The sequence below is a fragment of the Mixophyes fleayi genome, chromosome 3, assembly GCF_038048845.1.
Source record: "Mixophyes fleayi isolate aMixFle1 chromosome 3, aMixFle1.hap1, whole genome shotgun sequence".
Taxonomy (NCBI): Eukaryota; Metazoa; Chordata; class Amphibia; order Anura; family Limnodynastidae; genus Mixophyes; species Mixophyes fleayi.
In genome coordinates, this window is record NC_134404.1 from 212,486,763 (window position 1) to 212,503,521 (window position 16,759).

The 16,759-nt window shown below is 39.4% G+C and overlaps 1 protein-coding gene across 2 annotated transcripts in view; it reads right to left on the reverse strand.

Annotated features, from left to right (window-relative positions):
• The window catches only part of MED23 (mediator complex subunit 23), a 122,553-nt gene that overhangs the window by 37,732 nt on the left and 68,062 nt on the right, over positions 1-16,759 (reverse strand). For both annotated transcript variants that reach the window (XM_075203083.1, XM_075203082.1), the window contains 9 exons: positions 15,221-15,366; positions 14,423-14,668; positions 13,036-13,178; positions 9,183-9,357; positions 8,549-8,712; positions 7,924-8,048; positions 6,951-7,156; positions 450-630; positions 53-223 (listed from right to left, as the gene is read on the reverse strand). In XM_075203083.1, the coding sequence (XP_075059184.1) occupies positions 53-223; positions 450-630; positions 6,951-7,156; positions 7,924-8,048; positions 8,549-8,712; positions 9,183-9,357; positions 13,036-13,178; positions 14,423-14,668; positions 15,221-15,366 (1,557 nt within the window). The remainder of the gene's footprint in view (positions 1-52; positions 224-449; positions 631-6,950; positions 7,157-7,923; positions 8,049-8,548; positions 8,713-9,182; positions 9,358-13,035; positions 13,179-14,422; positions 14,669-15,220; positions 15,367-16,759) is intronic.

Here is a 16,759-nt window from a genome sequence, read left to right on the forward strand (position 1 = left end):
GAATGGAACATAAAAATTCAGTATGATGTTTCAATCATTTGAACGGCAGTACCTTATGGTAACTCATGTGCTTGGTATGCCAATCATTCTGCAGCCAGTGCTCCGGGGAATTCTCCTTAACAAAGTCACTCACTCTGTTTCTGAAGTCATTAGGCTTCAGTAGCAGCAATTGAATTATGAAATAGCACACCTGTGCTTCATTTCCTTCATGGCTGCGCATGGCCTGTAGGATCAAAAAAAAAGAAAAAAAGTATAACCATCATTTGTCTGCATTACTCCAAAGCCTCTGAACCTCACTGCTTCCCAGTCATTCCTCTCAGCATCCAGGCAGCTCATGGGTTTCCCAACAGGCAACATAAATACATATATTTCATTTATGCTAACATTTAAAGCTTAGAACTTGAAAGAGGCACGATACAGGATATAGCTTAGAGAAGAAAATGCATTACCAAGCACAGTATTAATCTGTCCAGTGTCACAATGTTGTATTTCCACACCATGTCATTAAGCATCTCAATACATTTATTGAGCTGTTGACCCCCAGCCGAGGTGGAGAATTCATACACAAGAAAATCTGCAAATGTTCGGACATGAGCGACAAGAGCCCTGGCACCAATTCTCTCCAGAACTCTGTAAACAAGGAATGTGTAACACAAAGAAAATTACAAACAAGTATTTGGGGGAAAGAATTTGATAGATTACATTTACAATTAACTGCATTACACACAATTTGGTCAAAAACAAAAACATGGAACGTCAGAAACCTATATTTACAACTGAATAAAAATAGAAGTGCATGGCTATTTAACTGAAGCACCAAAATCATTCAACTATCAGTATTTTGGTGAATTAAGGTATTATGATTATTATAGTCCATAGTAGCTGGTTTCCTGCTGTAAAGCTTGAAGCCAGCCGTTGCCTGCTGAAGCATGCAGAGTGGGAGGAGTAGTAAGGACCTTGTACAAACATGGGGAAAAGAGTGGGAGGCATTTGTAGGATGTATTATTATACATAAAAACACTTTTCCAATAAAATTATTCACTAAATAGTTTCACTTTTGCAAAACATGAATCGTATTTTATGGGGTGATATGATAATTATTATTAGAAGCAATGAAAAAATAAAATAGTTACTAAGTTGAGTTAACTAAATCAAGATATGATTTTTATACTTGTGTGAAATCCTTCTCTCTTAATCCTTTGGGAGAAGGGCACCGGGTACATTAGGGGATAGAGTAGGGATCCCGGCATGCAGGCACATATTAGCAGTTCTTCCCCCTTTATACCACTCTCCTGTAAGGCCTCAACTTATGTTTAACCAAGTCCCACAGAAAAGGAGAACAGTAGATAGAGAGAAATGTACAGAAAGCAGTAAACAACAACAACAACAACAACAACATCCTAATGAAAACAAACCAACCAGAACATGTCACACCAAAGGAGAACCCAGAGAGTAATGGGTGGGCACCTGGTGTCCCCCAATGGACTAACAGAAAGGATTTTTATACCTGTGTTAAATACTTTTTCTTCAGGCATCCCTTGGGGGACATTAGACATATTGGAGACGGCCCAAAGCTGCCATCACGGGTTGGTTATGCTCCGAAGAAACAGCTCAAAGCACCTCTCCCCCAAAATTGGCATACCTGGAAGTAAATCTATTCAACTTGTATAATTTGCTAAAAGTGTGAACAGAGGAGCGGGTAACCACCCGACACAGCTGCTCAGCACAGGGACCATGCCATGGCACCCAAGAATCACTCAACCACATCATGGAGTGAGCCCAGAGATTCTCAGGAACAGGCTGCCATGCACTGCTGTAAATCTGAAGGACAACAGCAGTAATCTATCGAACTATGGTAATTTTAGATAAAGAGGGATTGGGGTGGGGGGGGGCTGGGAGAACACCGTAACCGGTACAGACAATATACTGAGATGCTTATGGTACTAGCAGTTGGTTATAGCTTGTTTTGCAGTTTTTGCGTCTATAGCTCTTTTGCTTTGTTTATAGCTCTAATGCAGTGTATATTGTTGTGGTGGTGGTACAGTTACCAATGCGATGAGTGGATATATCCCTGACGAAGTCCACGGACGGAAACGCGTTAGTTACACAGCATACCACTATCCAAAGAACTCCCCGAAACTCCTTGAACAGCAAGCCCCGAGACCAACACCTGGCCACCGACTGCAACACCCGTACAACCATTCCATACAAAGCAGAGAAAGAAGCACTAGTGAGAACCGCTCCGCAGTGGAACGCACTGTGCGTTCCATCCCAATACCGGAAGTTCGGCATTTGGAACGCATATGCGTCAGCTACACTGACCGCTCGGTCAACGCTACAAACACCACCCGGGAAGCAACCTCTATATACCAGCACAAAGGCTACCCATAAACTCCGCAAGGAAGGACACCCCCATCAGAAACTGCTCTTATAAGAGTAATTTGAGCAAAAAGCTTTCACGCGCCATTCCACATACACTCACAAACATAATATCCACTTAATCCATACACCCACAAACCTAATCTCTACATAATCCCCGTAACACATACACATTTAAATTGCCTAGACGACACATAGCCATCACACCACCTTCTCTCATCTGGGCAACCCCTGCTCAAACACAAAAACCATCCCATTCATCATCTACACCACTCACCAACATTGAGCCTAAGAGCTAAACACAGAAAGCTATAAACAGGCAGCCAATACTAGCACTGCCTTAACTGCGAGCTATAAACACTGAGGATATACAGGGCTATAAACACCCCTGCCCGGAATAACCTCCAGAGCTATAAACACTGAGGAAATACAGGGCTATAAACACCCCTGCCGACATAACCACCAGAGCCATAAACCACTCATCGCATTGGTAACGGTACCACCAAAACAAAGCAAAAGAGCTATAGACGCAAAAACTGCAAAACAAGCTATAACCAACTGCTAGTACCATAAGCATTTAAGTATATTGTCTGTACCGGTTACTGTGTTCTCCGACCCCCCACCCCCATCCCTCTTTATCTCCACCCCAGGTTGCGCCACGGCAGAAACAACCAACAAGCTCGGGAACTGGAACACCCGGATTATCCGTAATGGCAGCAACAATCCCCAAGACACCCATATCAAGCGCAGACGTCCAAGGTAAGCTCCCTCAAGAGAGTCTCTGCCACCTACTCCCAAACCTATGGTAATTTTAGAGGCTGGCGCATCACAAAGGACCAAGATTCTCAGTCCTGCTCACGTCTTGAGTCCCAAGCACATAAGTTCGCAAAGCTCTGACCACATCCAGAGAACAAAAAGAGCCCTCGTCCTTTGAAGACCTACTCTTGACCAAAGCCAGGATGACAATGTCTTGAGTAATGTGGAATCTTAGGTTGTAAGGAAATTTTGGTCTGACGAAACCTAGCAGAATAAAAGACTTGCAAGACAAGGCTGCTAGCTCTGAAACTCTGAGCTATAGAAATGGCAATAAAGAAGCCAATCTTTCATGTTAGGAATTTCAAAATCAACAGAGTCAAAATGAGAATGCTGCAAAGCGTTCAACAAGCTTAAATCCCATGGAGCCAATGGTGGAGGAAGTTGTACGTGAAGTAAACCCTGCAAGAACGTCTGCACGTCAGGTATCCAAGCCAGTCTACTTTGAAAGAAGACCGAAATAACCAAACACCTGTACCTAAAGAGAGCTAAGGCGCAAACCGCTGTCCAGACCTTCCTGTAAGCAACGTGTACAAATAAAATGAGCCCTTCAGATTCCACAAAAACTTTGGCCAAACGTGGCTTCTGAGCAAAAGGATAGTTTGCACCACACAATCAGACAAATCTTTTGTTCACAACACTATGGCTTCAGTCACTATGTCATTAAACCAGATGTTGTAAACAGTGATGTAGAAATGGTCCTTGCCTTTGCAGGTCAGGCATGAAGACATACATCATCGCAACCCCGAAGGATGGATGCCAGCGTCACCAAGATCCAACCCCAGATTGAGAATGAAAGACCGTTGCAGAGAATTTCCTTCTGCAGCCACCAAAGGAAAGTCGAATCACCTGACTGGAAAGACTCAGATGAGATCTGTTCCATTTCAAGGGGCGTTCCAGCTCCAAAAATGTCATCCGTTGGGACGTAGTCAAATTGGACTTCTTGAAGATCAGAATCAAACTGTGGGACTTCATAGACTGTGCTTCCCCAGGACAGATTACAGAAGCACTGAAGGTGACTGGCTTGATGAGAAGATCTTCCAGGTAAGGAACTCTCAGACTGCAACAGCGTCACCATGACCGTCAAGACCTATTGTACCGTGGCAAGATCAAATGGAAGGGCCTGGAACTGGTAGTGTTTGGACTGAACATCAAACCTGAGAAGGTACAGATTGGGTTCTGAACACCTAGTACACCAGACCTCCCATCCACGCTGCAAGCCACCCCTGGGGTCAGACAACTGTCCTCTAAAGAACAAATTTCTTGACCGAACGAAGTAGTGAAACCTGGACAATTCGGATTTTGGCGCATATTAATGTTGTTGTAAACCTCCGGGTCAAACAGAACACCCTCAGAAAAGAAAGTGCCTCAAGAGTCTTAACTCCGAGGAATTAAGCCATAGGTACAGATGAGTAGAGACCACAGAGGCAGATGTCAGTGAACCAATCACAGTCCAGCGTCCAAGCCGCCTCTCCCAAATACTTTGCAGCTCTCTGAATTTGCTCAACCAAAGGAACCAATTCTGATCCCGGGATTGCCAGCTAATAAACCCTCTAAAAGCTGCAAGGACCAGCCATATTCACCTAATTAGTGGCCAAGGCAGGCCTTAAGGGGGTTCCCACCACCACGAAAATGAACTTAAGAATGTACTCAACCTTACGGTCCGTACCATTCTTAAGCGTGGCTGTATTGGAAACGGTGATTGTATTAAGCAAAGTGTGCAACAGGTGCATCCAACTAGAGGGCGTTTCCCATAAAATAATATCCCCAGAGGGAAGAGGATAACAGGACTGCAGCCTATAGAAAAACAACTTGAACATTAGCCAATTGGGAAGAAGGAAAAGAAGCCTACCTTTAGTTCTCCATTTAAACAGAGAAGGCTCTGCAGTCTCAGGGACTGCAATCTCTGGGATGGCGCACAGCCGATTGGTCAGAGGCAACATCCTCCCCATTGGAGAAGTCCTACACATCCGACCAAACAAGTACTTCGCCCTCCTCCAGTCAGAATGTAACTCATTTCCAGTTTGGGGCAACACCAACCTCCTGCGCTTATGCGAGAATGACGGCCTGGCAGATTCCAATATCTTCACTAAGGAGGAGGAAACCGTAACCATGCCTTGTACTGAAGTCGCTAGATACCTGACCCAAACCGGTACCTCTGAGAACAATGCCACAGGACCCGTAGGACCTTGGCCTGAGACTACAGGCATCAAATCAGCCAGACTCCCCAAATAGCGAGAGAGAACCTGGGAAAGACCTCCCCCTCCTTTTGGAAATTGAGTGAGTAGTCTCAGTCACAGAATTGGCTATTGACCTAGTCCAGGTAGGCTCCCCCATGTCAGAACTAGAGCCTCCAGACGCACATGGCACCTGATCCTCAGACTGGCAGTCTGCTCACCAAGCCCTCTTATAATTCTCCCTGCAAAAGAGCCTTAGAGCCCAATCAGTGACGAGCCACAAAGAAAACCAACCCCAAAGACCTTACAATTGGAAAGGAAGTGGCAAGGCTCCAAGATGGCTACTGTTCTGGTGTCTGCACACGTGGAATGAGAGACGAGCAAGGAGAAAGTGCAGGGAGAAGGAAAAAAAAAACCAACATACTCCACCAGGGCCCAAAACTGTATTGGTATCTGTCCTAGCAAAGGCTTATATTACTGCTGTAACTCCCATCTGACCCAGCCACCTAAGGAAACTAATGGCTACCCCTACTAACACAGACAGCCATCCCATGGGCCCACCACAACTTTGTCAGGCACTCCTGTAGCTGATGCTTGAAAACACTTCGCACAGCCTGGAGGCCTCAAGCACTGGAAGGTTGGGGTGCGGCAACAGAAGCACCCCCTCAGCAATTCTGATCCCCTGCGGTCTGTGCAGACATGTGGGACCGTCAGAGTGGCTAGAGAAACCGTAAAAGTAAAAATACAGAAATAAAAAGGGAAAATAAATATGGCAAGCAGCCAGTTAAAAAAACAACAAAAAAAAAACAGCCCTGCACTACGGGGCGCTTAAGCTAAACCAAAGCCTTACAGTAGAAGGGTAGAGAGTGGGAGGAGATACGGTGAACTGTTAATAAGTCTTAAAAGTGCATGCAAGTCTGGATCCTTAACTCTATAACCCCAATGTACTCTGTGTTTGCCAGACATACAGTACATTGGGAGACAAAGTATAACAAAACATGCATTAACAAAAAAGTGCATTTAAGCTAAAAGATTAAAACTTTGGGTCTAAATAGAACATAATGAACTTTCACTGGGAATAAGTAGTTTCTCTTCGATAATAAGATCTTAAAATTGAGCTGGTATCAATGTATTAGCGATTGATAAAGACTTGATCCGCTAACAATGTACAAGGAAAACAAGCTTTTAGTGATTGATGTCAAGCAACAGCAGAGTTATAAAGTATGTTGGTAAAATGAAATGTTTTTTTTTTTTTTTTAAACTAACTTTTTCACACAAAGTACTGACCTGTTAGTGCAATGGGAGCTCTCTTTATTTGACTAGTTTAACCATTTTAATCACAATAATATTTAAGCGTATTTAAAAGAAACTCCTGGAACAATGTGAAAATATCTAGTAGATTATGAGCGAAATTTGAGTAAAAATAGTTCTATTAGTGCTGTTTATCTTTTTAGTATTTAAATTATTGATTAGTCTCGCCACACTTCAATTTGGCACTTAATATTTTGCACTTGAAATGTTCAAATTATATACAAGAAGGAAAATATTTCAGTGTGACCAAAGCCTAAAAATGTAGTTTACCGGTATCCAATTTGGTTAATTTGATCAGTCTCTAGAAGCATCTTCCAAAGCAGACAAAGGAATAGAGGCGGTGAGCCCTGCAGGGAGAAGTGTGTGATGATGTCATTTTCATTGGTCATAGACTTCCACTTCCTATACTCTTCTTCCACATTCTTCTTCAGGTTGAAGCGGCTTTCCTGGGGTACATTGTTCTGCTTAAAGAAAGCCTGTACAAAAAAAACAAAAAAACAAATGTTAACATCAGTAAGACAAAATATATATATGACATTTTTAATTAAAGTACAAATGGGCAAATATAAAATACTAATAAGCAGAAATGAAAGAAGTATGCCATTTTGCATAGCAATTCTTGAGTGAAATAGATTTGTGAATGACCAGAAAGTGAGAGCACACATATGTGCATATGCAAACTTCTGCAACTCTGTGGCTTACTCCTGGAGAGGTGGGACGGGGGAGGGAAGAAGCATTCTAACGTTGGTCGAATACAGTATTCATGTTTACGCAAATGTAGCTCATCATCATCATGTATTTATATAGCGCCACTAATTCCGCAGCACTGTACAGAGAACTCATTCACATCAGTCCCTGCCCTATTAGAGCTTACAATCTAAAATCCCCTAACATACACACACACACAGACCGAGAGAGACTAAGTGCAATTTAATAGCAGTCAATTAACCTACTAGTATGTTTTTGGAGTGTGGGAGGAAACCCATGCAAACACAGGGAGAACATAAGCTCCACACCGATAAAGCCATGCTCATGCAGATCTGCCAAAAGACACTTATACGCCTGGTACACTGGCGATAGGTGATAACATGCATCACAGAATATGGTTAGATTTTTTTATGTTTTACCGCCTTAAAACAAAAAAAAACACAAAAAAAAACTTTAAAAGTTCAAAGAGTAAACTCTCATTATAGCCTTTATAGATCACTACCTCCCTCTTGTGGTTGAAATTAGCGATACTTACCTGCAATGGAGCTGGAAAACAGCTGAGTGTGTGCAGAGCCCAGTTATGTGGTGTAAAGCTAATAATTGTTTGAAGAATGTCTTTGCACCAAGTACCTTGAATTGATTCAGAGCCTGTGAAAAAATCTAAAAAACACAACATTTAATGAGAAGGCATATCTGAATTGCTATACATTCATGCAAATTTACAAGATCAATTTACTTATAAATTTTATCAGTAAGGCCAATGAGGTAGGCTGATGTCCAAGATGGTGAAGAAGAGGTAAGTGTTACGGGAAGTGTATGTAGCTAACAAGTGCAGATAAGATATAGTTATTCTGCACACAATACGCCTAAAAAGAATAACTTCACTTAAGTTAATTCCGTTTCTGCATAGTGCAGCATGTGACGTTTGGTACTGTGCTACACACAAACACCAAAAAAAAAAAACTGTTCTCCACGTTGCTTAGCTTTCTCTGATATTACCTTGGTATAATTTAGTTTACATACAAAATTTATGTAACGGAAAACCTGATCATCATCATAACTAATCTGTTTGTTTCTATTTCATGTTCAATTTGGTTTCTTTTTTATCCATTAACATTTAAAGTTTAATTAGAATGAATTGTAATGCATAATAAAAGTACCTGTGACATGAGTTGCTCTTGCCAGTGTCAGAATAAGAGCTCTATTAAGTTCTTCTGACTCTGCCGATAAAACGGTTTTGGGATCATTTAGGAAGCGAGTAAACTGTGGTTGCACCTCCGAACTGCCAAGAGCGGTGATCAATCTCAGAGCTGTGCTCTCAACACTTGAAATAAAGAGACAGAGACAGAAAGGATAAATCGAGTAAACAATCAGGACAGCAGATAATTGAAATTCACCTTATACAAAGAAATAAAAAACATTCTATACGTGAGCGAACATGGGGCCTGTGAAATGTATTACTTAGATTTAAGCATTGCTGATAATTGACCATCCAATATATGCATAGTCTGGTGAAAATTCTTCAGTAAATCTTTTGCCGCAGTGTGCTGACTGCTCCATCTGTATATCAGAACACTGTAATCACTAGAAAATCAACAGTTTGATACTACTAGAAGCCAGACGTTATTGCGCATAGAATTTGTAAGCACAACAGATTCTGTTGTGCATGAAAAATCCCTAGTCTTTAAAACTAATTTCAATAATAACAACAAGAAACCTCTAAAGTACAGAAACAAACAGCTCATATAGTGTATCTACACTGCATAACTATTGCACTTGATCTGGAATACTAACCAGAGGTGAAGCTGATTCTGGTTTGTTTGTGGTACTCCAGCTAGTGAATGGAGGTGACTCAAGAGCTGCACGCGATAATGAGGCTGGATATGGTGCATTCGATAGCTGAACATTTCCAGCAATGTGTGAAGGATTCCCCATGCATGAGACTTGAATACCGTAGGCAACAGCTGACCTAGAAGAATGCAATTTTATTTCAGGCTAACACCACAAAAAAATCCAAGTAGAAATGCAAACATAATTACTGAAATCATTAATGGATAACTATGTTAAAAAGGGAAATTTCATGCAGGAAGCATTGAAGTAAAATAACATTACTACTTAAAATAGCTATTATCGCACATTACTAAAACTGCTTTACTGCATACCTCCCAACATTTGGGAAGACGGCATCGGGATAGGGGGCATGGCCAGAGCTCATTGAGGAAGTGGCTACACATCAGGCACATGCCAAGCACTTCTGATGTGCAAGGCTTTCCCACCGTCTCCTCCCCTTCAAACTACTTCACTGGCATGCTCCTGGCACTTGTTCATCACTGCTACCCCATTCAGAGCAGCAATGAACTGGCAATACTTCCCTAATTTTCCACCGACCGGGACAAAGTTGTCCCAATTGGGATGGCGGGACAGAGCCCTCAAATCAGGATGGGTGGGAGGTATGCAGTATATAAGGGAATAAGTGAACTGCAATTTGATGAACTAAGGTGAATGTTGACCAAAAGAATCAGTTGAATTAGCATATGCTTTTAAATAGCTCTATGTGGACAACTCAAAAAAAAAAAAAGAAAAAAAAAAAAAAGTAAGCTTTAACGAAGCACCATGGCTAGAATAAATGACATTCCTCACCTATCACCACCTACAGCTACATCCAATAGCCGTTAGACAAGGTGGTAAAAATATGTTGAAATAGTATTTCTGTGCAATCCACACCTCTCCCTGTCAGTTCCAGAGTAGGAAAAAATAAATGTTATGCTCCTGTCTTGTTTTCACAAATAAATGCCATTTACTCAATTGTCAAGACCTTGCTAGTTGTTGAATTTCATCTATCCATCCATCCATTTATTTATTTAAGGCATTAATCTTTTTAAGCTCTGAAGCCTTCTTGTGTTAGTAGGTGGATTCTGATTGGATCTTGAAGTCACAGCACTAGGTTTGCAAATGGTTTCCTGTTTCTGGTTGACAGGAGTCTGGGTTGCTTTCATCTCAAAATACTAAGGTAATGTACTGCTTAATATAGTGCTGGCGGACATGATGGCCTGTACACGTGCACGAATGTCTGAGATTGATAAAGCTCTGCTCATAGTGACATCAGAGAGACCAAGGGAGCGAGGAAAAAGTGACATTTAGGGGAGTGACTTGAAACTGGCAGTTGGTTCTTGTCAGCGGTGAAATCTGTGAGCTGGTCAGGGAAGAACCCTGTCATTTTGGTGTTGATTGTCAAGAACACTACTCAACGAAGAGCCTACTGCACTCAGACCAAGGTGAAAGCACTGCGCTAACTGAGGATAGAAGTAAAGGAAATACCACAGGTCACAATACATTTTACTTAGATACCCAGCTGACCTACGGGAAAGGGGGTGCTACATTAATTTTTATAAAAACCTTTATAAAATAATAATTAACAATGTTTATACCTCCATGCATATGGTTAAATGATTTTAAAGGGCTAGAATTTCATGCTTTGGAGGTGAAAAGCTATGTAACTAGCTATGAATAAGTCAAGATGGGGTGTACATTGGATACTAGACACTATCATCAGGTTTTTCCAGTAAATGAACAATTACAGATTATTGCAGTTTGCTAACAAAAATCAAGGTAAATTTAGGCTAATTTTGCCAAATGGAAAAAAACTTCACTAAAGACCATAACATTTTATGTAGCCAGTAATTTAACACAGTTTTTCATCATGTTCAATCACTGGCTAATATCTGATCATTTACTGGATTGTATTTTCCCCAAAGGTTTTAAATTCTAACAGGCCCATTTCTTCTTTACAATCAACTGGAAGCTGGTGACCAATATTTGCCCAGAGCCTACAAGCGATTTAGGTACAACTAAGAAGCCCTTATTGCTTCTTTGGAAGCCATTAGGACAGCCGATTTAAGCCTTAGCAAGGCAAGTCAAGTCAAGAATTCAACATGCTGAAAGGCACTCAACACATTAAACTTGCAGGGAAGGTGCTGGATCTTAGAAAAATGGGGTCCCGAACATTACTGCTTCCTGAAGAAGACGACAGATTAGAAACCTAAATTTGAAATAACGAAGTAACAGATGCAGTACGAGGAATTTTAAAAGGTCTGAATAGAGAAAATCCACTTCCTGAGAACCGCCCAGGTGATACATGGATGTAACCATTTTTAAAAGGAACTTCTGCTGCAAGGATAAATATGGAAATAATTTCTCCTGAAACAATCCAAAATGACTTCAAGTGTGTCGACTATTTCAATTTGACATTGAAGCAGTTGATTTATCAAAGGGCATCTCACAAAAGTAGCGTGGACTATTTGAGAAAAAGGATGTATTAGAGCTATTTAGGCCCTTTCCTTGTTAGATATGAGGCAGGACTGAAGGTTATAGAAAAGTGAAATGAGCACTCATCTTTTACAATTTATTTAATTTTTTTTTTTTTTTTAGAAGCAACAGTGATGCATCAATTTCTACTGAGGTGCAAACAGCAAGAACAAAACTGAGTCGGTCAGACATCAGCCAGAAAAACAAAAAAACAAACAAAAAACAGGATCCTCAATCAAGTACCTAAACTGCCAATAGTACTCTCAGCCATAATGTTGTGGAGAATGCCAGTCAAGACATTGCAGCAGGGCTACTAAATATGGAAAGCAATTTGCCAGAGGTAATCCTCCAAACACCAAGAAGAAAGCACCTACAGCAAATAAACCAGATGAAGATGAAGCAAAAAAATCTGCATAAAAAAAAATAAAAAAATAAAATAAAGCATTCACCATTTGCCATTGTAACTGCAAAATAGGAATCTTATCTACAATTGGCAAGAACAGGAGAAAAAAAAAAAAAAGATGAAAAAACAAAAAAAACAAATGCTAGAGCAAGCAAAGAAGAAACGTATTAAAGCAGCTAAAAAGAAAAAGAAAGCTAGAAAAAAATAAAGTTGAGCAAAAAACTCAGAGGCAAGCTCAAAAATCCAAGTGAATACTTCTAAAAGTAAAACTGTCGGGTCCAACTTTTTGGAAATGGCCTGTGAAAGAGGACCACTAGAACATGGAGTGAATTTATTTTCCATTCACCAAGTAGAAGTGGTTCAAGAGCATTTGGAGTATACAGCGCTCCAAAAATACTTAAATATAGGCAAAAAGATGTTTAATGGCATTTAAACATCACATTTTTTTACACTTCAATTATTAATATAATTGTAGAATCTTGTACTTGTAAGTTGATCTGTTGCCTTTGTTTTATTAAAGTAAGTCACGTGTTCATTCACTGGACTTGTGTGATCATTTGTTGGCTTTGTTTGTTCAATCACTTATAATTTCTGCACCCATCCTGTTTTTTTGGTTGCAAAATGTTCACTAATACTGCAGTCTTTAAACCTAAATGTTCTTTCAAAAACGTAGACAGTAACATCGTAATGATGGTTGTACAGGTATCAAAATAGTTTTTATGTTGTGTCTTCTACATACACCATCATCTTAAACAATAGAGCCCATTTAACATTTAATTCACATTTCCTTTTAGTTAGAGAAATGCTAAAACACTGACAAATGACAGTACTAATGTCACCAGAGGTAACTGCTACATATGTACAAGGTGAGTAGCTTGAGAGGGACTATACACATTTATAGGGTACAGCATGGTCTATTTGCTCAAAAAAAATTCTTACTGATGAATCCTTTGATGCCAAGTGATTCTATTTCCATATAAACCAGCAAACGACTGTAGGTTTCCACAAGTGCAGGAGCCAAAGCTGGGCTACATTTTGCCAGTGCCAGTTTAATAACTCTGGTAGCAATGCTGTGAATGAGGCTGGGGGGGAAAAAAGAAAAGAAAAAAAAAGACAATTGTAAGTTAAGGAAAATGAAAAGTACATTCTTATCATGAATATCAAGGACAAATTAAACTTATTTTTATATGTTGTAGTAGAGGATAAACTACTACAGACTTACAAGTATCTAAACTTCTCTGATAACCAGTACGTATGACACAGCTTTTCTATTCTAATCTAAAACACAAAAGAACCTAAATTATTTTTTATTTTTATCTACTTGCTCTCACCACATATAACAAAGTCCGACACACATTTATAGACATCATTTCTGCAATCCCCATTCTTTAGTGCCTTTAGATTGCAGATTTACACTTTTAAATAAGCATATAAAAGTACACATCTAGCATATGCACAGATGTGGGGCAGCAGGGTGGCTTAATGGTTAGCACTTCTGCCTCGCAGCACTGGTGTCTTAAGTTTGATTCCGAACCATGGCCTTATCTGTGTGGAGTTTGTATGATCTCCAGTGTTCATGTGGGTTTCCTCCCATACTCCAAAAACACACTGGTAGGTTAAATGGCTGGTGACAAAATTAACAATAGTATGTGTGAGTTAGGGAATTCAGACTGTAAGCTCCAATGGGGCAGGGACTGAAATGGAAGATGGCGATGATAATGCATTGTATTGGTTTAATTGAGGTATTTTTTACACTTTAACAGTATTGATAAATTACTACGTTTCCATGCTGAACTTGTTAATAGAGTCCTATTGGCCAAAGCATCAGAGAAAAAATACAAATCATGGCAGAGATAAAAGGATGGTTATGTACTGGACTTAGGAAAACACCAGTGATGGTACGCCAAATGCTTACATTGGTGGTTGGCAGGGAGGTGGTAAATGAAGAATCTAATTGTTTAACTGGCAGTAAATTGAGCAGACCGCACCCAAAAAAAACCCTCATGTGCCACCACCACCTCCCCTGCCCACAACTGCAAGTGGATAAAAGGTCATTAGAACAGATAAATGTAATTCCCATACCCATTTCCATGCTTTTAGAAGGGTTAAAAACAAGCAATAAAAATCAAGAGAAACTGCAAGATTTTGACACCAGTGGGAAAGGAATCTAAGACTATTCCTTTTTTTTTATTTGCTAAAAAATACATTACATTATTTAGTTCATATCGTTTCATTTGCTATCACATGTTTTAGAGACACATAAATTCATCAAGTTTCTTTAATCCAGAATGTTGTCTTTGAAAATAAAATTATTTAAAATGTATACCTCATCTTTGCATGAACTGTAAGCGAATCCAACAGGTTCATTGGAAGAGGAGTAGTGGATCCGGACGCCAAACAATTAGTTCCTGGTAGTGGTATCTTCACATTTCCATTTCCATATATATATTCCACAAGCACCCCCATGGGTAAAGTAAAACACTCAGAATTGGTGGAATAAGCATTGCACAGCAAGGCTATTTTGTAGTCATTCATTTGTAAGCTCTTATTTCTTAAACTTTGTTGCAAGAATCTATATAATGAAGAGAACATTCCAAATCAAAAACACAACACAGAAGACAAGCATATTAAACATACAATGTTTATTTTCTAATCTGTATTAGTAACTAATCTGAAACTGCAATCCTAAGGCTATACTAACTATTTTAGCAGTGTGATGCTGTGAACAAAACTGCAAAACCTGTAACCAATGATTGTAATGTTTAGGTGTTTGTCAAAAAGTAAAACCAGTTGGAAGCATTTCCTCCTGCCTTCACTCCAAAGCTACACTGGTAATATTTTAATGCTCCACAAGAGGAAATAAGATCACTTTATGGTTAGGTTTTAAGCTCTCTCATGAGCAGGGCCCCTCCTTACCCTTTGCTTCATGTCTGCTATTATTTTATCTACAATGCATGTCATAATAAAATAATAACTAATAATGATAATAATAATAATAATAATAATAATAATAATAATAATAATAATAAACATACCAATGTGCATCTAACGGACAAAGACAAAATGCATCATTTACATTGTAAAATGTACTATAAAGTAGTAAGCAAGAGACAGATCCACATACTCATGATGTAACTTCAGTGAATGAGGAATAGGAATCTGCAGTTTGGAGTTGTCATTTTGAGCTTTTCTGTTCAGGTGTATCCAGATGCAAGTCATTGCAAAGGAATGAGTAGACTGAGGTTTGGTGATATCTGGTACAGGAATACACTAAAAACAAAAATTTAAAAAAAAGTAAAAATGCAATTTATGCCTAAAATGCATGTGGGAAAAAAAAAAAATCTCTACTTCAACAAATCGGACTTGAGGTAAAAAGGAAAATTTATATTTAAAAATAAAAAATCCTGACTTTTATTATTATTATTTTTTTATCCAATAAAGTATCTTTATTGATTTTAGAAACACATACATTTTTTAATTTAACTAACTAAACATAGTTTATCTTGTCGAAGTCGTATAATTGGACGAACGAAAGTATATTGGTTAATATTGTTTTATTGGTCGATGGTACTCACGTGGCATACTGCGATCACACGGTAAAATACGCACGTACACACTCGCATTACAACATTTATTTATTTATATAATTCATATTGAATCTATTCTACAGTGATTTATGAACAGATAGCATTTAGTTTATTATTAGTTTATATATTATGATTATATGTACACCTCAGTGTTATTTAAGGTTCAGGTTAAAGGAAAAGTTTCATGTCTGATATTAATCCCCTTTACATCAGCAGCTGTCCGGTGCATTCGGTGAAGAGATCGCACATTGCATACTCTAGTTATTGATGTTAGGGAATAAACCTTTAATATGATGCTGACTATAAAATGCTAATAGACTAGTTGTAACTGGAGTCGTGGCGGGAACAAAGGAGCACATCCCCTGGAGAGATGACCCCCACCTTTGGATTCTTTAGTTTGAACTAGCCTATGACCTGTTTACCCTGGACCCACCCGAAGTCTGGACCTATAGAAGCAAGTCACGTCATCTGCATTGTTCACTCTGTAACACTGAATGTATATATATCATAGCTGCGCTCCCACTAGTTTCAGTCTTCCCTGACCACAGTATTCAAGGGTGAACTACTGTCCACCAGTACCCGTGGGAGCGCATGCGAACGCAGCGGTATGTATGTATCTTTTGGTATTGGCTGTACTGTACTGTATTATATTATAATCATGTATTGAACTGTTAACTTTTACATCTGCTAAAATAAATCACTTTGTGCGTTGAAAACACAATACAATCGCCTATGTAATGCTTATTTGAAAATGATAGAATTACTTTAATAATTTGGGGGCTCTGAGTTTGGAGGTTACGTTGCCGGAAGGTATGCAACGCTGACGGAATTCCGTTCCTCACCAAAGGGTGGAAGACGCGTCACATACGGGAAAGAACGCAATGTGTTCAAAACCTGTTGTCCATTCTGTGTTGAGAAACCGAATGTCCATTGTTGCATAATCTGAAGGAATGCTAACTTGAATCTAGGGACAAGAAAGAAAAATGTTTCTTTTTATTGTCGTTTTGCGTTTTAAAAGGTATTGCATTGCATAGTGTATGTGTACTTCCTGATTTAGCGTGTATGAACTTCCGGTA